The sequence below is a fragment of the Lynx canadensis genome, chromosome A1, assembly GCF_007474595.2.
Source record: "Lynx canadensis isolate LIC74 chromosome A1, mLynCan4.pri.v2, whole genome shotgun sequence".
Lineage (NCBI taxonomy): Eukaryota > Metazoa > Chordata > Mammalia > Carnivora > Felidae > Lynx > Lynx canadensis.
In genome coordinates this window covers 116,702,152-116,721,809 of record NC_044303.2, presented here as the reverse complement: position 1 = coordinate 116,721,809, position 19,658 = coordinate 116,702,152, and the positions used below count along the sequence as shown (strand labels likewise).

The window sequence follows — 19,658 nt, the reverse complement described above, 5'->3', positions numbered from 1 at the left end:
AACTTTAGCCTGCCCCCCTGCGTCATCTAAATATCGCGGGAACTGGAGGGTCCGCGATTGGTTGGATTAGAGAACATGACCGGAAGTCCTAGGGCGGGGAGTTAAGCGCTAGCGGAGATGGCGGCGGCTGTAGCCAGTCGCGGAATTCGGGCAAAACTGGGCCTGCGTGAAATTCGCGTCCACTTGTGCCAGCGCTCGCCTGGCAGTCAGGGCGTCAGGTGAGGCGCAAGGTAGTGGGGCCGGTAAGCTTCGGGGTTCCCAGGTCATGACCTCTGTCTCCCGGGTGTCTGGGGAGGCCGGCGCGTAGATAGCACGCACAGCTCTCTCCCGCCCCCCCCCCCACAGGGAATTTATCGAGAAACACTATGTGGAGCTGAAGAAGGCGAACCCTGACCTGCCAATCCTAATCCGCGAGTGTTCCGATGTGCAGCCCAAGCTCTGGGCCCGTTACGGTGAGCGGGGGAAGCGGGCGGTCTAGGAGCTCGGTAGAACAATGGTTTGAAGAGACAGAGTCATCCAGGGGTCAAGCAGAAATCTGTAGGGAGACTGGAACCCGGACTTCGTCCTTGCTTTTGAGGTTGTTTCAGATAAATTCACATTTGCACGGTTACAGGAAGTTTCCTGTCTCTAGTAGCATAGGTGTGGAGACGGGCCCGGTACTGCGTAAATTCCAAGAGCTGTTTTCGTAATTCAGAACGGGGTTCAGATGGGGAAGAAGAGATGCTAGTCAATTACCATCGATGTGGGTCCTTACACATTAGATGCGGGCAGTGCTATACTTGGTAGTGTGAGAATCTCAGTAACAAAAACTTAAGATGATTCTGTTGAGTAATTAATGCTAAGGTGTGTTGAGTGCTTTCTTGCCTAAATCTCATTTAATCTTCATTAATCATATGAAGGGGTGTTTGGTTTTTTTCTCATTGTAGAGATGAGAAGGATGAATAAAAATTTTGATGCAGCAGGGTCACCTGGCTGGTTCAGTCAAAAGAGCATGTGACTCTTGATGTGGGGGTTGAGTTCAGGCCCAACATTGGGTGTGGAGCTTACCAAAAAAAATTTTTTTTATGGAACATAACTAAGGTTATGCAGCTAGGATACAACAGAGTTGAGCCTTTTACACATGTTCCCCCTTTTTAGGATGCACTCCTACCAGATTTTCATGGCTAGCTAGTTGTAATTCAGGTTGTTGTTATTCAGGTCTGAATATGTGTATCACCTCCTCAATAAGGAATTCCCTGGCAAGTTATGTAACAATGCCCTTAGCACCTTTTGCTCATATTCCCAATTTAAGTTTTCCATAATCTGAAAATTAAATGGCTTGACACATAGCAGGCACACAGTACCTATAAGACTTACTGAATAATGGTATTGTGGTCACAGTTTTTAACTACACCTTTGCCTAGGAATGACCGGAGAAAATAAAATCACACTTAAGGTAGACTGGTTCTAACAGTGGGTAACTGCAGTATATATTAAAAACTGGGGAGGGAGCGCCTTGGTGGTTCAGTTGGTTAAGCATCTGACTTTGGCTCAGGTCATGATCTCACAGTTGGTGAGTTTGAGCCCCACTTGGGCTCTGTGCTGACAGCTCACAGCCTAGAGCCTGCTTCAGATTCTATGTCTCCCTCTATCTCTGCCCCTCTGCTGCTCGCACTATGTCTCTCTCTCCCTCAAAATAAATAAACAATTTTTTTAATGGGGAGTAAAAAGTCAATAGACTAGAGGAGATGGATACAGATGAGTGTATTATACTAGGACTATGGGAGCCATAGACTTGGCACCTAGCCAAGGCTAGGCCCATGCAAACTGTGCTCAATAGTAAATACCTACCAGGCCCCTAAAAACTGCCCCAAAACACCTTCCTTCCCATTGTGGCCACCCAGAATCAGCCAAAATTCTAGTCAGACCTGTGCTTCCTAGAGGTGTTTGACACCCAATGGATAAATTCTAGGCATCCCAAATACATCTTGGTGATATCTCATTACTTTTCCTATTCTCACAAAACTGTAAGTTAAAGACAAAGACCTTTTTTTAATATCTTAGTACCCCCTCAGTGCGTATTGGATATTTAATTACTTCTCTGTCTCCTCAGCATTTGGCCAAGAGAAGAATGTCTCTTTGAATAACTTCAGTGCTGATCAAGTAACCAGAGCCATGGAGAATGTGCTAAGTGGCAAAGCCTGAAGGTGAAGCCTCCACTAATTGTTAAGAGCAACAGCCCCAAAGCTTGGACTATGCTGGACTGAGTAAAATGTGGGGAAAATGTGTTCTTCTGTTATTTATAAAGCTTGTGCTGAAAAATACCATCTCTGGATGCCCTTATTTTCCCCTCCACCCCTTATTGTGCAACCACTGGGACAAACCAGTTTAATGTAAAAATAAAACTTTATTCTGTCCCTTCAAAAACCACAAGCTGCTAATGGCGGGGGGGGGGGGGGGGGATGATTCCAGGCCCACATCAAGTCCCCTTTGGTCCTATATGGACAGTTCTGGGTCAAAGAAGAGCTGAGCTTTGAAAGTCTTGGCTTAGACACAGGAGCAGAGAGCAGGAGATACCATTACGGTTCTAAAACCTCAAAGGGGGATCCATAGGCAAGAAAGTTGGGGCAAGGATAGGGTGGTGGTGATGAGTAGAATGACATCAAAAAGGTCACTGGTGAAGAGCTGTCTGCTGGAGAGCATGCACACGATCCTGGAGCTGGGCCTCCTCCTGGTGCCTTTCCAGGACCTGCAGCCCTGACTGCTGCAGAAAATCCTTAGCAGCCTAAGGGCAGGGTAGAAAAGGATTTAATACCTGGGTCCCTGTGCCCTAACACTTGATTCCTACAGGCTTATGGGTTAATCCACCTCTATTTGGAAGAAAGCCTTCCCAAAAAGAGGCTGGAAATTCTGACCTGGAGTCCATATAGGCTTGCCAGGCCCAGAGAATTGACTAGAGATAGGACTGGAAGGAAAGGGGCCATAGTGAGACAAGAGGCCTCAGAACAGGGGACCAGGGCCAAAACCCACCTCTGGCTGGTAGAGGAACAGCAATTGCAGCAGCTCTAAACTCTGGCCGACTACCTCAATGTCAGGGAAGGCCAGTGTACCAATCAAGCAGGAGAGCAAGGGCCCTGGCCACAGACGTTGGCAGTAAGCAGGACCCTTCTCTGCCACGTTGCACAGAACTGTGAGGACCTGCAGAAAGACATGTGTACACAGTCCCCACAAAGGATGAAAACTAAAGACTAAAGATCGCTAAAATATGGAGTGCTGACCACATGGCCAGGCACCATACCAAGCACTTATATGCATGTTTTGTAATCCCTACAGCTGCCCTCAGGTAAGACTGCTATTCCCACTTACACACGAGGAAACTAAAGTTCAAGATGATAAGCTGATTTGCCCAAGGTTAGTAACTAGTCGTTTAAGGATTCACATCTAGACTGGTCTGGCCCTGAAGCCATCCATACCACACCACCTGCCAGCTGTCAGGTAAGGGTACTTCTGAGTGCAAAGGCCTGCTCCCACTGTTTTTACTTTGGCACCAGATCCCATACTTAAGTGACCCCAATACCTACCAATATGCTCACCACGTTAGAAACTGGCAACAACTGCAAGAGGGGCTCAATCAGATCCATGGAGAGCAAGGAGGTACAGAAACTAGGACTGTTTGCTAGAAGGGAAAATGTCACAGTAGAATCCCCAAACAGGGTAATGAAACTGCAACTGCCCCCCCCCCCCAATCCTACCCACCTTGGCCAAGTCAGTGAGTAAGTATGTCCAGTATCTAAAGGTCCTAGGCACATTATGACACATACCAGTGAGGTTGTTAAGGAGCCAGAGGCCCTCAGGAAGTAGGCTGGGCTGTTTCTGAAGGAAGAACTGCAGAAGGATAAATAAGGCAGCCACAACACGCTCGTCTTCAAGCTGATTTTGCCCTCCCACAACCTCCATTGCTGCTTCTGTTAGCAAGTTGCTTAGACACCGAAGCACAGGACATGCCAGCTGCAAGGACAAGTTAGTCTGAGTATGGTCTAAGGAGGAAGGGGCTACATGTGTACTGAAGGAAGAACAGAGTAGGAAGAAAGGTAGCCCAGACCTTGACCTGTTCTCTTCACCTACCAGCTCCAGTCCTGTATCCTCTGTTCTCTGGACAGCTCCAGCCATGTCCAATAGTAGCAACCCCAGAGTGGACAGACCCCCATGGGAGATAAGCAGGGTATTGTCGACCTGGCTGGGCAATAAGAATCAAATAGTCACTACTCAGTCAATCCTACCTTTAAGATGGTAAATGGCCTAGGTTGTAGGCTTCCTAGGCTCCAAGTAAAGAGGACTACAGAAGGAAGAAAACTCTCTGAAATTCCAGAAACCAAAGTTCAAAAACAAGAGTGTCCTAGAAGGGAGCCCTAGGGAGACCTAGGGAAGGTCTGTGGGACTTCTGCCTTTGTTACCTGCAGATGATATAGTGCAGACACCAGGCAAACTCCACAGCAACCCCAAGGTTCAGCTTTGGACCAGGTTGCAACAGTCGCAGGATGTGCTCAGGGAGAGTGGAGCCCAAGACGGAGCTGTCAGCAGAAGGAGAGCTGTGAGTGGGAACCACAGAAACCAAGATGCCAGTCATTCTTCCCAAACCCTAAGAGCAGGTGGGAAAGCATTCAAATCCAAAGCTCTTCCCAGCCAGACACCTTGAGCTAAAATGTGCAATAGCTTTGGAAACAAGACTCAATCACACCTCCAGGGGTTACAATACAAAGTGGGTCACACCTACCTGCACATCTGCAGACACAATTTTACTTACGGGATGATCATCTCTGGAGCTTCCTTAACTTGCAGAAGCTGGGATAAGGCATATCCAAGGGCTTCCAGCACAGTCAGATGGGGGGACTAGAAGTAGACAGAGTACAGAAGTACTAGAAGTAGACAGAGTACAGATCTGACTCTGGAAACCGCGTCATAAGGTTCCCTGTGACCTTCAACCCCTTAGCATAGGGCAGAGGCTGAAGCTGCCTAAACAAAGCAGGGGGACCATGTAGAGACAAGTGAGGGGAGTGCTGCCCAAGGAGGGAGACAGTAGATGGATGCTCACCTGGATGCAGGCAGCCAAGGCTGGAACAATGCCCTGTGGCAGGAGCTGCCTTCTCACAGCCTCACTCTCCACAATCAGGTTACCCAGTGTATACAGACAGAGCTCCTGAGAGTGGGACAACAAAAGCACTGGGCATAGCCTACCTCAGGCTAGGGTGGGGGTGGGAGTGCGGAGGATGGAACACTGTTGTCTTCGAGGCTCTGGGCAAAAGGGAGTGGAAGATGATGGGCATATGTATGGCTATGGACATCAGGGGAAACAAGTTTTCTTCTTCCCCTATGTGCCAGGTCAAACTACACCCAAAAGCATAATTTTTAAATCCAAGCCAAGAACAAGGTAGGAAGGGACAAGGCTTACTATAAAGTCTGAGCTGTGACCGGAGAGGTAGGTGAGAAGGTAGGAAGTGGCTGGCAGGCAGGCCTCAGCCACCGCAGACTGTTCAGAATGAGAGAGCTCATGAAGGCACCGAGCGGCCTCAAGCTGCAACAGGGCTTGGTTGCTGGTCAGAAGCCCGACCAAGGTCCGCATGCTGCCCTCCAGCCTACATGAGTGAGCACCAGAGCCCTGCTCAGCCTGTGGCCCATCCCCTCCACACTCCTGTCCATCTCTTAGAGACCCAGCCCCCACTCACACCACCCACACTGACCAGATGAAGGTCTGCTGCGTCTCAGGGTGCTGCAAGCCTCGACGAAGGCTGACCAGAGCCCTCTCTCTCTCCTTTTCTTCTGTCCCCTGCTGTGCTAATCGTAGGAAATGCTGGATCTGGAGCACAGGGCATGGAGAGAAGAGATGGCAACATAAAGTTGCCAGAAAGCAAACATGAGTCCTACTCTGCCCACTTCACCTGTGAGCACTCCAATGTTGCACCATCCCTTGAACTTGTCATTCACATTAATATGGCTAGTAAGTCTCAATCTTGCAGTAGGGTAGACAGAAGAGGGAATCAGAACTGGGTTTAATACCAGCCCTGCCACTTCTCTACAAGAAACCTAAACCTCAGTTTTTCACCTGAAAAATGGGAATAACATCTCTCCTGCCTTCTTAAGGGGTTATTTCAAGGGTAACATTTAAACCTTTCAGTCTGGCACAGCCTATCCCTCTAGCCATTCTCCCCGTGCAACCTATACTCCAACACCTAGCATAACATGACTTGTTTCTAATGCTTCCAAGCTTTTGCACAATCTATTTTTCTGCCTGGGATAGCCCCCCCAGGTCCTCCACTCCCTTCAGATTTCTATTCCGGTTACTGCCTCTGAGAAGTAAGGTCTTCCTGGCTTCCTTTTACACATTTAGGGATTTCTATTGTGCCTCATGTTTCCTTCATGACAGGTGGTTAGCACACCTGTCTCCTTCACTGGGTTATTGCAAGCACTTCAAAGAAAGGGATTCTCTTCATCTTTGTGTACCTCAGTACCCAGCACAGTATCTTGGCATAAAGTAAGCACACAATGAACCAATGAACCTAGGCACGAATGCTTTGTGAACAACATATGTAAACATAGACAATATAAACAAAGGGGATGCCCGATGCTTGCTGAATGAATAAATCAGATAAAACTAATCATTTCATTCACTTATTCACTAAATACTGACCATCTACTCTATGGCTGATAGTCTACAGGCATCTGAGTTTTCAATGACAACAACTAAGATAGGGTGTAGGTTCTGAGGCACCTGGGTGGCTCAGTCAGCTAAGTGTCCAACTTTGGCTCAGGTCATGATCTTGCGGTTTGAGGGTTCAAGCCCCATATGAGGCTCTGTGCCAACAGCTCGGGGCCTGGAGCCTGCTTGAGATTCTGTCTCCTTCCCTCTCTCTCTGCCCCTCCCCTGCTCGCACTCTGTCTCTCTCTCAAAAATAAATAAACATTAAAAAACAAATAAATAAGTCTCGTTGGAAAAACGATAAACAAGCAATTAGTAGGATCGATATTCTGCAAACAGGCTGTCAAGCCAATACTAAAAGAGACTCACTTTTAGATGCTGCAAATGCAAATGACTTGAGACAGGAAAGAGCCTAATACAGTCTTTCAAGAACTAAAAAGGGGTGTGGCACCTGGGTGGCTCAGTCAGTTGAAGGATCGACTTATGTTCAGGTCACGATCTCCCGGTGAGTTCGAGCCCCACATCAGGATCGCTTCTGTAAGGCTTCAGCCCAGACCCCACTTCAGAGCCTCTGTCCTGTCTCTGCCCCTCCCTGGCTTGCGTTCTCCCAAAAATAAGTAAAAAACAAAAAAACAAAAACAAAAAAACCTAAAAACGGGTAATTTGGGCTAAGATGAATAAACTGGTAAGGTTGGAGGGAGGCAAAGGTTAGACAATGCTGGACATCATAGGTCACAGGAAGGATTTCGGTCTCTATGTGTTCTTAAAAAGCACATCTGTCTGATGTATGGAGAATGAATTTGAAGGCGGCAAGCACAGATACAGATGACCTGTTAGAAGGCTGTTTTGAGTACACGGAGAAGAGGATGGCTTAGCCACGATGGTGAAGCACGTAAGGACGCCAAAGCTCCTTAAGACGTTTAAAACGACTAAGACTTGATGTATCGGTGTGGGGATGAGAGACCGAGTTGTCGAGGATGATTCACCGGTTTCTGGCTTGGCCCACTGGATGGATGGAGGTAGTGAAGGGACCGCGTCCAGATGTGGGGCGGACCTCAAAAGGAATTTGGCGCCAGCCGGTGTCGACCTCACCGTGCACCCTGTCGCCTCACCTCAGTTTCCCCAAGGATCATGGCCACACATCCCCCTTCGGCTTCCTCCGACGCGTCGTCTCTCAGCAGTCTCTTACTGATCAGCTGCTGTTCCCTCCGCGCCTTCCGTAGTGCTGGGGGCAAAGAAGCCGGCTGAACGTAGGGGTTGCATCTAGGACTCTGAACCCCGTCTCCAACCCGGGAGCCTCCTTATCCTATCTCCGACCGCCATAGCCACCCCGCGCATCCTGCCGTCTCCCTTGCTCGCCAGCACCTGCCTCCCGCTCCCGTCGGCGGCACCGTAGCTCCTCTACCACGCAGCCCACCGGTCTGAGGCGACCCTGCCTTCCGCTCCACATGGTGGGCCTGGATAAAATTCGCCCAAAGCAGAAAGCCAGCGAAGCGCTCCACTAGCCTAAAAGATGGCACGCACCGCGCAACCGCAGAGCTTGCCGGAAAAGGAGGGGCGAGTGGGCGGAGCACGGCGCAAAGAGAAGGCGGGGAGGAGCAAGAAGGCGCAACCAGGATGTGGAGCAGGGCGGGGACAGAGGGGGGGGGTAAGGACCGATGGAGGGGCGGGGCGAAGGGGGAGTAGAATGGGGTGGGACAAGGGCAGGGAGGGGCGGAGCGAAAGCTAGAGGCGGAGTAGGACCTCTGCAGCCAGGAGCCTAAGCAAAGCCGAACAGCACGGTTTTTCTCCTTCCCAATTCTAGGAAAGAAACTCAGCCTCGACTTGGACTGACAGTGCCTAACCTTCCGCTCGGCAAATACAACCTCCCCATACCTAACACATCCTAGACGAACATTCAAAACTACCCCGACCTCTAGGAAGATTTCACCAATAACTCGGCTCTAACTGATGAACGCTGGATTCGCATTACTTTATTGAATTGTTCTCCATCATGAGTTATCCCCAGTACACACGTATAAAGAAAATGAGACAAATATAATTATTTCCCTGTTCTAAATAAAAGTAATTCTTTTTTTAATGTATATTTACTTTTGAGAGAGAGAGAGAGAGCGTGTTACGGAGAGGGGCAGAGAAAGAGAGAAAAGGAGACACAGAATCTGAAGGAGGCTCCAGGCTCTGAGCTGTCAGCACAGAGCTGGAGGTGGGGCTGGAGCCCATGGACTGTGAGATCATGACGTGAGCCCAAGTCCCATGCTTAACCGACTGACCCACCGAGGCGCCCCTAGTAATTCTTTTTTTAATATTTAATTGTTTTTTTAATGTTTATTTATTTTTGAAAGAGACAGAAAGAGCGAAGGAAAGGTAGAGAAAGAGGGAGAGAGAGAATCCCAAGCAGGCTCTGCGCTATCAGCAGAGCCCCACCCACTCAGGGCTAGATCCCAGGAACCGTGAGATCAAGACCTGAGCCGAAATCAAGAGTACAATGCAACTGAGCCAGCCAGGCGCCCTGGGGGTTAAGTAATTCTTAAACCAAATTTTGAGTACCATTAACTACCAGGTACTGGGGAAACACTGGTGAATTTAAAAACTGTGTTCCCTGGGGCGCCTGGGTGGCGCAGTCGGTTAAGCATCCGACTTCAGCCAGGTCACGATCTCGCGGTCGGGGAGTTCGAACCCCGCGTCAGGCTCTGGGCTGATGGCTCAGAGCCTGGACCCTGTTTCCGATTCTGTGTCTCCCTCTCTCTCTGCCCCTCCGCCGTTCATGCTCTGTCTCTCTGTCCCAAAAATAAATAAACGTTGAAAAAATAATAATAAAATAAAATAAATAAAAACTGTGTTCCTTACCTCTGAAATCTGAATTGTGGCCAAGTAAGCCTTGCATGGTCTAATCCCTGCATACCTCTCCAGTTTTCAATGGAAGGGAGCCTCAACTAATTCATCTCTCCTGGGATTCTCTTTGTTCCAAGCCCTTGCTTTCTTCCTTCTCCAGGCTTTTGCACAGGCTGTTACCCTCCCTAGAGCCCTGTCTCTGCTCCACCACCCCCAATAAGCACCCTTCCCTTAATTAACACCACCCTCAGGATCTCAATTACAGTGTCCCCTACTCAGAACTACTGTACCTGCGTCCCTGTCATAAGAGCCTATAACAATGTATACTTCATAACCCTTTTCACAGCTGTCATTAAGTTACAGTGTAATCGTTTGATGTTGTCTCCTCTCCTTCAAAATTCCAAGAAAGTAGAGTGTTGGTAGCACTTAAAAATTTCTATTGGAGGCCTCCAATTTTTATTTTTATTTTATTTTATTTTATTTTATTTTATTTTATTGATGGTTGGTAGATTCTTTTATTAACAATCAAAAAGCTTCACACTTACAATAGGAAAATAAGTGTTTTTCTATCGATTAGTTAAATGAAAACTATCCAGGACTTTGTATGATTTCTTTTTTTAAAAATTTTTTTTCAACGTTTATTTATTTTTGGGACAGAGAGAGACAGAGCATGAATGGGGGAGGGGCAGAGAGAGAGGGAGACACAGAATCGGAAACAGGCTCCAGGCTCCGAGCCATCAGCCCAGAGCCCGACGCGGGGCTCGAACTCACAGACCGCGAGATCGTGACCTGGCTGAAGTCGGACGCTTAACCGACTGCGCCACCCAGGCGCCCCTCCAGGACTTTGTATGATTTCTAATGTGTGCTAGGTTTGATGTGTACCTAAGAAGACAGGACATTAGCCTACCGAAATCATTAGGTATGACTGAAAATGAGAAACAGTAATTTATAAAACATTTACCTAATAGCTTTCCCTGGAGGCCTCTAATTTTTAGAAAGCTATTACTCAGGCAAATAAAAGAGCAAATCCAGGAAAGGGAACAGTTCTTCAAACCAACTTCCTTTGGTAGTCTAGTGGTTAAGATTTGGCACTTTCAAACCAACTTCCTTCCCCAGAATTTAATTTCATCTCTTGGAGTCAGTTGCCTTCAATCTCTTCCACAAATCACCTAGTTAAATATCTGCAGACCATCATCCTGCCCCCATATCTCTCCAGGTTCAACATCCATCCAGCTCCAGGACAACCATTTACTGAGCACCTGCTATGCACCATGCTCTGGCTGGAGGTAGGGTCTGGGTCTTATCTCCTCTGTCATGGGACAGGCTTCTTTTAACACCTACATATTTCTCCTGGTGGCGAAGGTAAGACAAGTCACCAGGCAAAATGTCTGCTCAGAGAGTTACAGCTGCCCACCCTGATTTTTTTTGCACTTATCTGCCCAACAAGACTGTCAATCCTGTAAACAACAGCACCATGTCCTCTCTAATACAGTGCTCACTGTTCCTTTCTCCCCAGCTCCCACAAGTCCTTGGTTTCTCCCCTCTGAGTCCTCTTCTCTATGGACTGTAGCTCTGGGTCTGTGTTTGCCTCTTCCACTTCCTGGAGTACTTGAGGGACTGTGTGAAGACCATGTCTGCATCCCCGGGTTTTGTACCAGCCCTGACATTTGGTAGACAAATGATAGATATTTGTTGAATCAAGGTGTGAGTTGGGGATCTTTGCAAACCATCATTGCCCCTCCTCATTTGCACCACAAAGTGCTTTCCCCAAAATGATGGGGTTTGCTAAGGAGCCAGGCTTCAGTAGCCTGAGTCTTCTGAATGCAGAGGCTTTGATGAAGAACATAACAATCAGGAGTACTCTAATAGATGTGGCGCTGTAGTCATAGACAGGTACTACCATTAGGTCCATTTTACAAAGCAGGAGCGCAGAAATCTGAGGCCCAGAAACTTGCCCAAATCTTACAACCTCAGTGGTAGAGCTGGGATTCCAAGCCTGGTTGTCTGACTGCAGAGTCAGTGTATTCAACACTGAGCTATACTCACATCTTGGTCCTCAAGGATGCACCAGTGACCTGGCCTGGCTTTGGGGCATGGCTCAGGGTATAAGGGCATGATCAACAAGGCACACAGAGAGCAGTCTGGCCTGATGAAGCCTCCCTGTTTGGAATGAGGACAGATGTGAAGCCATTCCTGAAAAATAGGAGAAGTGAGAATTCAAACATTTTTTTTGTATAGCTCTTTCCCCAGAATCCACAGGTGCAGAACTGTGAGGGCAGTTATAGAGGCATAGCCCCTACACCACCCTCTGGGACACTTGCTTTTTTTTCTTGGCAAAACAGGTAGGTTACTAATTAATCCTCATTCAACATTGGTCCAGCCTTTCCTTTCTAGGACACAGGAACTGTGTTGGGGGGAAGGGAGGGGAGAGCTAGGTGCAAGGGGGCAAACTGGGTTAGAAATGCCTTGTTTCTCAATTTCAGGATAAGAACATGGAAACTGTAAGAGGTGGAGCTACTTGGCCAATGTGTCTCTGTTAAACACTTCTTTCTACTTTTAAGAAAGCTATTACTTTCTTAATAAAGTTTTAAAAAGAACAAGTCAGCAGAAAAAAAAAGGAAGAGAGTTGTTCTTCAGACCTACTTCCTTCTCTCGAACCTCATCCTATCCCTTGGAGTCAACAGATGAAATTTGCAATTCCTTCCACAAAATATCCAATTATATATCCGAGGATATTCAGGTGATTGGATTTGGGTGTGTTGGTAAGTTCATAGTAACCACCAAAACTAGAGAAAAGTTAAGGAAACTACCCCAGTTGAGTTATTGGGATAGAGGCAGAGGGAGGTAAGAGTCCTGGCCTGTGGCACTGGGGATCCTTCTTTCTCAATAACTATCAAACAAGCCTGGGGTGTCTGACTCATCAGGGCACTGCCTGGAGCATTGCACTCCAGATGCCCTACAATATCCTTCCCGCAAAAGTCCCTCTCCTGGCAAAATGCCTCATTGCAAAATTTCCCAGAACCGTAGTGCATAGAGCGGTTGGGTGGCAGAGAGGTGGGGAGTGACCAGGGTTCACAAAGGAAGTAACAGAGTGACACCCCAGGGTTACATAAACTCTCAGAGGCCGCCAAAGAGGACAGATTAACGTGTGGGGAGCCTAGAAACCAGGGAGTGCCGCTACACAGGGAAAGAAGCCAGAACCCTTCCCTGAGCTTGCCAGGACAGAGCCTCCGAGCACCAATCGACCATGGTGAGTGTACGGTCTTGGGGACGAAAGGGAACTACTCGAAGAACCCCAGGGACTAGCTGGGGCCGCCCTGACCTCCGCTCTCTTCCCAGGTGCGCGTGCCCTGCTTGCTGCTGCTGCTGCTGCTGCCAATGCTGTGCGTCTCTGAGACCACACCAGAACCCTGCGAAGTGGACGACGACGATGTCCGCTGCTTCTGCAACTTCACGGATCCTCAGCCCGACTGGTCCAGCGCCTTCCAGTGTATGGCTGCCGTCGAGGTGGAGATCCACGGCGGCGGCCGCAGCCTGGAACAATTTCTAAAGGGCGCAGACGCCGACCCGAAGCAGTATGCTGACATGGTCAAGGCTCTGCGCTTGCGGCGGCTCACAGTGGGCTCTGCACAGGTTCCTGCTGTGCTGCTGGTCGCCTTCCTGCGTGCGCTCTCATATTCCCGCCTCAAAGAACTGACGCTCCAGAACCTGGAGGTAACCGGCGCGATGCCGCCGCTTCTTCTCGAAGCCACTGGGCCTGCGCTCTCCACCCTCAGTCTCCGGAACGTGTCGTGGGCAACCGGAGGTGCCTGGCTCGCGGAACTGCAGCAGTGGCTCAAGCCGGGCCTCAAAGTACTGAATATTGCGCAAGCACACTCGCTTGCTTTTCCCTGCTCCCAACTCCGCACCTTTCCGGCCCTCACCACCTTAGACTTATCCGACAATCCCGGACTGGGCGAGGACGGACTGACTGCAGCTCTTTGTCCGCACAAATTCCCGGCCCTTCGGGCTCTGGCTTTACGCAACGCGGGGATGGAGACGCCCAACGGCGTGTGCGTGGCCATGGCGGCGGCGCGTGTGCAACTCCACAGCCTAGACCTCAGCCACAACTCGCTGCGCGCCACCGCCCCAGGCGCTCCTGGATGTGTCTGGCCCAGCACACTGAACTCTCTCAACTTGTCGTTCGCTGGGCTGGAGCAGGTGCCTAAGGGACTGCCGGCCAAGCTCAGCGTGCTAGATCTTAGGTGCAACAGGCTGAACAGAGTGCCGGGGCTAGAAGAGCTGCCCAAGGTGAGTAACCTGACACTGGACGGGAATCCCTTTATGGACCCTGAAGCCCCCAAATACCAAGAAGACCCGATGAACTCTGGCGTGGTCCAAGCCTGTGCGCGTTCGGCCTTGGCTGTGGGGATGTCCGGAACCCTCGCGGTGCTTCAAAGGGCGGGGGGCTTCGCCTAAAGCCCAAGAGAGACTAATGAATTGGCTCAGATTGCCCTGGCTGCTGGGAAGCCTCGTCAGAACGTCTTAATCAACCAACCCTCTGCCCCATGTTCATTAAAACCTGAAACAACGATTCATGTCATTTACTCAACAGATGTGTGTACTGGGTGTTGTGATGTGCTAGGCACAGAGCTGGATGTGGAATCCATTATATTTAGACTTTCTTCATCCTGAGAATAGAACTTCAAGGGTGCAAGGGGCAGGGAATATTGCCTGTCTAGGCTGTGTGTGAGAAACAGAGGTTTCCGTGCAATCCAGCTTTCTGAGGAGATTACTGACACCTGTGTTAAAGGTAATCTGAGTGATAAACGTGCCTAGCAAGTTACAGCACGTTTCCTCTGTGGTGCACTTTCCAAGAGCCAGCTTCTCCCCCTGTCAATGGCAATAAAACCCGGAGCCACTTACTTATTCTCTCTCTTTATCTCTCCCACCCTCCCGGGAGAAGGGACAGCTATGCCACCTGTCCTACATAAGCTCTGGGTTTCATAATTCCAGGGTTTCTCTTCTGCTGTGTAAAGCCCCTTGGCACACACAGGTATTTTGGCTTTCACTGTGTCATCGGGGAATTTGGGCACAGAGGACTGTTGCAAGATGCTGTCATTAAACATTCTGTGTCTGAACCAGAGATCTGATCATTATGTTAGTAAATGTGTGTATAATTGTTTCTGGCTGGATTTTTTTTTTTTTTCCTGGCTGGATCTTTGAATTGCAAATAGGATAACAGCTTAGACCCTTCACAGGCTCTTAGACCTTTCACAGAGCAATTAACCACATGTGCCCTCCAAACCACATTATTTCAGAGACCCAGGGCATCGACCAAGAGGTATTGTTCCTTCTAGGAGTCTCTTCTGTACATGGAGGAGGCAGCCACATCCATCAGAGAGCTACACACTTGCCTCACAGAGGAGCTGGGAGAAGGAAGGGAGGGGGATATAAATAACCACAGCCCACTGATCTGCTTCCCTCTAGTATCTAGAGCCACACAGGTAGGGATGAAGGATGCAAAGTAACATTGGTGGGAGAGTTACACAGGTTACCAGACCACAGATGCAGAGAATCATGGGGACAGATAAATAAACTCCCCCCCTCCCCCGCCCCCAGTCAGGAGGCCCCCTGGAGTGTCCAGGGGACTTCATCCAGCCTCTTGGAACATTTCTTGTCTCAGAGAACTAACCACTTGAAGCAACTCCTTTCATTTGAATAGCTTTGAGAACTCTTCATCAAAATTATGGAGCCCCTGCTCAACCTCAGGCCCCATTAGGATCCTGGTATACAAAGATGAATCCAAAACATCCATGTCCTCAGGGAGTTCTCAATCCAATAAGGGAGATGTACACAGAAAAGATAGTTATGATTCAGTGAGTGGGAGGGATCAACTCTGTGAGGGAAGGGTGGTTCTGTGGAAGGCTGTACAGAAAAGGAGACATTTAACCCAGCTCTTGAGAGGTGTTTCCTCAGGAAGGACATTGCCAGGCAAAAATGGGCACTTCAAAAGGCTCAGAAACCTGAAAGTATCATGGCCAGATCTGGGAATTATAACTGATTAGGTAGGGCTGGAGATTATGGTGATGGAAGCTGGAGACATTCATCCATTCAAGTGCTAATTATGTGCCAGGCACGATGCTAAACCCTGTGGATACAGCAGAAATCATAAAGAAGTTCTGGTTCATATGGAGTCCAGATTCTAGTTGGATGGTGGGGGTGAGGGGAAGACAATAAACATATAATATATCAAAGTAAGATAAGTGCTGTGAAGAGAAAGAGGAGAGAGCATTGAGGATTGATATGTTATATGGGATTGTTAGGAAGGCCTCTCTGGTAAGGGATAGTTGAACAAACTCATGAGTGAATTGGGAAAGTGAGCTTAAGGATCGCTTCCGGAATGGCATTTCAGGTAGAGACAATGGCAAGCACAAAGATCCTGAGGGCTTTGGAATGTTATAGGAAACAGCAAGGAGGCCAATGTGGGGGAAGCAGGGTGAGCAGGGGTGGAAGGGGAGAACAGTAAGAGAAAACATTAGAGAATAGCAGGGCCAGATTATGTAGGGCCTTGTAAAGCCATGTTACTCAAAATATCATCTGAGGCAAGATAAATTTTAAGAAAGTCCAGAATGAATGTTTAGAAACTTTAATAAAATTTCACATTGCAGCAATGTTTCAATTGTATTTTATAAAAGTATCATCCACAATGGATTGCAACTTTAAAAAAGAAACTTGGTCCCTTGCCAAAGGGAGTTGGAGAAGCACCGTAAATATAGAACATAGTAAGAACTTTAGCTTTTGCTGTAATTAAGCTTAGGAGCCATCTCTCTCCTCTGGGCAGAAGAGAGATAATATAACTAAAAGCATGTCAGGAAGGGACATAGAGGTAATCCTGCTGGGTGTGAGGAGTTATTAATGGGTTTTTAGTGGACAGTTAATGGAAGCAGGCATGTGTTTGAAAAAGCCCACAGGTGACCACGTGGAGGATGGATTAGCAGATTCTAAGGGAGCACTGAGGAGGTTATTGAACGAGTCCAGGTGAGAAAGAGTGAGGACCTGACCGGGACAGCAGTAGACATGGGGATGTGGGGGAAGGATGGCTCCAGGAGCTCTGAAAGAAACAGAACTGATGGGTCCCAGGATGCCTGAATGTGAGTGAAGATGGGATGACACAGATTTCTGGTTTAGGTGATGTAGGGTTTCTCAAGGGGATGGAAATTTGAAAGAAAAAGAAGATTGGGGGAAGGGCACTTCAGAGCTTGAAGTGCTTTAGGGAACTCCCTGTGGAGAAATCCAGCAGCTAGTAGGTTTTTGGGGTTTAGGTCTGACAAGATGAGTTTGGACTGGATGCAAGAATTGAGGAGCAATGCACTGCAGAAGTGCTAGCCATGTGCTATCACTGTGAAGTGATAGCCATTGAAAAGCTCCCTGAGCCCTGGAGGGGATAGAGCAAGAAGGGAGACTGCTGGGAAGGGAAACTCGGAAAACATCAGTCAACATTTTAGGAAGCAGGAAGGGGGGGGGGGCCTTAAAGGAGACAGAGATGTAAGAGGAGAATTCTGAACTTTTCAGGTGGGGGCACAGGGACAGAGTGGTCAGCAGTTTCCTAGCTTCCTTCCCTATCTTTGTCTCTGTCCCCTCCCCTCAACATATTGTAGCCACTCCACTCTGGCATTCTTTCCTTTCACACTGGCTCTTCCCTCTGTCCGGAATGCTCTGGTCATTTGTTTATTCCGTTGTTCAACAAGACTCGTTTAGTGAGTTTCCACCACATGGCAAACACTTGCAAGTGCTGAGGATACATCAGTGAACAGAGCAGCAGAGGTCCCTGTTCATAAAGTGCTTACATTGCAGCGGGGAGAGTAAGGTCTATAGTGTATTAGAAGATAAATGCTGTTGAAAAAAATAGAGCAGGGACAAAAAGGGGAGAGTATTGGGGGTGAGTATTAAACATTGCAAGACATAACTGAGAATGTGGCTTCTGAGCAAAGATGTGAGAGAGGTGAGAGAGTGAGCCTTGCAGTTACCTGGTGGAAACACATTCCGGAAAGAGGAATCATCCACTACACAGGCTCTGGAAGATATAAGAGATGACATCAGTGAGATGAGGGTCCACAATTTTTTAAGGTTTATAGGCCACTGGAAAGCTTTGGCTTTTATTTTCGGTGAAATAGAGACCCACGGGAGGATTTTGAGCAGAGAGTAACATAATGTGGTTTATATTTTAAAAGGGTCATTCTGGGTGCTATGTTGAGAATATCTGTAGGGGGCAAATTAGAAAACCAGTTAGGAAGCTATATTAATAACCCGGTAAAGAAATGATGGTAGATAGAAACAGTTATGTTGTTGCTTAGGACTAGGGTGGTGGCTGGGATGGGAAATGGGTAGTGAACTTGAATGGGGCACCGGATTTCTTTTGTGGGTGATGAAAATCTAAAATTAGTGATGATGGCTGCACAACTGTAGGAATATACTAAAGACCAATGACATGGAGACCTTAAAAGGGTGAATTTTATGTATTCTGAATTATATCTTAATATAAAGTTGTTTAAGAAAAACCAGATGGTGGCTGGATCAGGGTGGTAGCAGTAGAGGTATATATGTTTAAGGGAAGGGTTCAACTTCATTCTTTTGCATGTGGGTATACGGTTTTCTCAGTAGCATTATTTAAAAGTCTGTCCTTTCCCCATCGAATGGTCTAGGCTCTCTCATCCAAATCCTTTGACCATAAACGTGAGATTTTTATTTCTGGGCTCTCTATTCTATTGGTCGATATATCCGTGTTTATGTCAATACTACACTGTTGTGATTACTGTATGTTTGTAGTAAGTTTTGAAATCAATGTGAGATCTCCAACTTTGTTCTCCTTTGTTTTTTTTTAAGTTTATTTGTTTATTTAGGGAAAGAGAGAGAGTGCATGCATGTGTATGCACACGTTTGATTGGGGGGAGGGGCAGAGAGAGAGGGAGAAAGAGAGAATCCCAAGCAGGCTCCACACTGTCAGCCCAGAGCCCAATACAGGGCTCGAACCAATTAACCGTGAGATCATGACCTGAGCTGAAATCAAGAGTGGAAGGCTTAACTGACCAAGCCACCCAGGCATCTCCTTTGTTCTTCTTTTTCAAGATTGTTTTGGCTATTTGGGGTCCCTGGAGATTCCATATGAATTTTAGGGTGGATTTTTAAATTTCTGCGTAAAATGCTCCTGAATTTTGATGGAAATTGCATTAAATCTGTAGATTGCTTTGATGAGTGTTGATACTTTAATAATTTAAAATCTTCTAATCCATCAAAATGGGATGATTTTCCATTCATTTGTGTCTTTAATTCTTTCAACGATGTTTTATAATTTTCACTGTACAAGTCTTTAATCTCTTTGGCTAATTCCTAAGTATTTTATTCTTTCTGATGCTATTGTAAATGGAATTGTTTTCTTAATTTCCTGTTCGGATTGTTCATTAGTAGTGTATAGAAACTCATTGGAGTTTGTATGTTGATTTTGTATCCTGAAACTTTGCTGACTTTGTTTATTTTAACAGATTTTTTGTATGTATGGAACCTTGTTTTTTCAAAAATTTTAATGTTTATTTATTTTTGAAAGAGAGAGAGAGAGAGCAGGGGAGGTGCAGAGAGAGAGGGAGACACAATCCAAAGCAGGCTTCAGGCTCTGAACTGTCAGCACAGAGGCCAACACAGAGCTCAAACTCATGGAATATGAGATCATGACGCGAGCCAAAGTTGGTGGCTTAACCAACTAAGCCACCCAGGTGCCCCGTGTGTGTGGAATCTTTATGATTTTCTATGTATAAGACCATGCCATCTGTGAACAGAGATAATTTTACTTCTTCCTTTCCAGTTTGGTGGCCTTTCATTTCTTTTTCCTCCCTAATTTCTTTAGCTAGGATTCCACTATGTTAAATAGAAGTGACAAAAGTGGGCATCCTTGTCTTGATCCTGATCTTAGAGGGTAAGTTTTCAGTCTTTCACTATTGAGTATGATGTTATGTTCATTGGTTTTGTTTTTTTTTTCTTTTTTTTTTTTAATTTTTTTTTCAACATTTATTTATTTTTGGGACAGAGAGAGACAGAGCATGAACGGGGGAGGGGCAGAGAGAGAGAGGGAGACACAGAATCGGAAACAGGCTCCAGGCTCTGAGCCATCAGCCCAGAG

The 19,658-nt window shown here is 47.4% G+C and overlaps 3 protein-coding genes across 8 annotated transcripts; 2 read left to right on the top strand and 1 right to left on the bottom strand.

The window, feature by feature from the left end:
* The first annotated feature begins 77 nt into the window (after positions 1-77).
* Positions 78-2,303, top strand: NDUFA2 (NADH:ubiquinone oxidoreductase subunit A2). The gene is made up of 3 exons (XM_030319946.1): positions 78-218; positions 346-452; positions 2,093-2,303. The coding sequence occupies exons 1-3, from the start codon at positions 118-120 to the stop codon at positions 2,182-2,184; spliced, it is 300 nt and encodes a 99-aa protein (XP_030175806.1). The 5' UTR covers positions 78-117; the 3' UTR covers positions 2,185-2,303.
* Positions 2,304-2,366: 63 nt separating this feature from the next.
* Positions 2,367-12,917, bottom strand: TMCO6 (transmembrane and coiled-coil domains 6). 6 transcript variants are annotated; one of them, XM_030319840.1, is made up of 13 exons: positions 12,828-12,917; positions 11,552-11,698; positions 7,786-7,898; positions 5,718-5,833; positions 5,429-5,612; positions 5,072-5,176; positions 4,784-4,869; positions 4,434-4,550; positions 4,105-4,216; positions 3,801-3,987; positions 3,561-3,655; positions 3,010-3,177; positions 2,367-2,764 (listed from the first exon to the last, which is right to left on the bottom strand). In XM_030319840.1, the coding sequence occupies exons 3-13, from the start codon at positions 7,804-7,806 to the stop codon at positions 2,651-2,653; spliced, it is 1,305 nt and encodes a 434-aa protein (XP_030175700.1). In that variant the 5' UTR covers positions 7,807-7,898; positions 11,552-11,698; positions 12,828-12,917; the 3' UTR covers positions 2,367-2,650. The 6 variants fall into 6 exon arrangements, with proteins under 6 accessions (XP_030175700.1, XP_030175719.1, XP_030175692.1 ...); XM_030319859.1 differs by lacking the exons at positions 11,552-11,698; positions 12,828-12,917 and adding an exon at positions 8,198-8,421; XM_030319832.1 differs by lacking the exons at positions 11,552-11,698; positions 12,828-12,917 and adding an exon at positions 8,039-8,191.
* CD14 (CD14 molecule) lies at positions 12,575-14,669 on the top strand. Its single transcript, XM_030319898.1, has 2 exons — positions 12,575-12,755; positions 12,845-14,669. Exons 1-2 carry the CDS (start codon positions 12,753-12,755, stop codon positions 13,961-13,963), a joined length of 1,122 nt encoding a protein of 373 aa, XP_030175758.1. The 5' UTR covers positions 12,575-12,752; the 3' UTR covers positions 13,964-14,669.
* The last annotated feature ends 4,989 nt before the right edge of the window (positions 14,670-19,658 follow it).

What these genes read in the sequence shown, in the direction of transcription:
- TMCO6 (XM_030319832.1), bottom strand. Translation starts at nt 8,123, where the DNA reads ATGTGGAGCGGAAGGCAGGGTCGCCTCAGACCGGTGGGCTGCGTGGTA. An exon ending in ACGCAGCAGACCTTCATCTG is followed by an intron (nt 5,613 to 5,717) that starts GTCAGTGTGGGT and finishes TCACTCATGTAG; the next exon opens with GCTGGAGGGCAGCATGCGGA. An exon ending in AGGATACAGGACTGGAGCTG is followed by an intron (nt 3,988 to 4,104) that starts GTAGGTGAAGAG and finishes TTGTCCTTGCAG; the next exon opens with CTGGCATGTCCTGTGCTTCG.
- NDUFA2 (XM_030319946.1), top strand. Translation starts at nt 118, where the DNA reads ATGGCGGCGGCTGTAGCCAGTCGCGGAATTCGGGCAAAACTGGGCCTG. An exon ending in CCTGGCAGTCAGGGCGTCAG is followed by an intron (nt 219 to 345) that starts GTGAGGCGCAAG and finishes CCCCCCCCACAG; the next exon opens with GGAATTTATCGAGAAACACT. An exon ending in CAAGCTCTGGGCCCGTTACG is followed by an intron (nt 453 to 2,092) that starts GTGAGCGGGGGA and finishes CTGTCTCCTCAG; the next exon opens with CATTTGGCCAAGAGAAGAAT.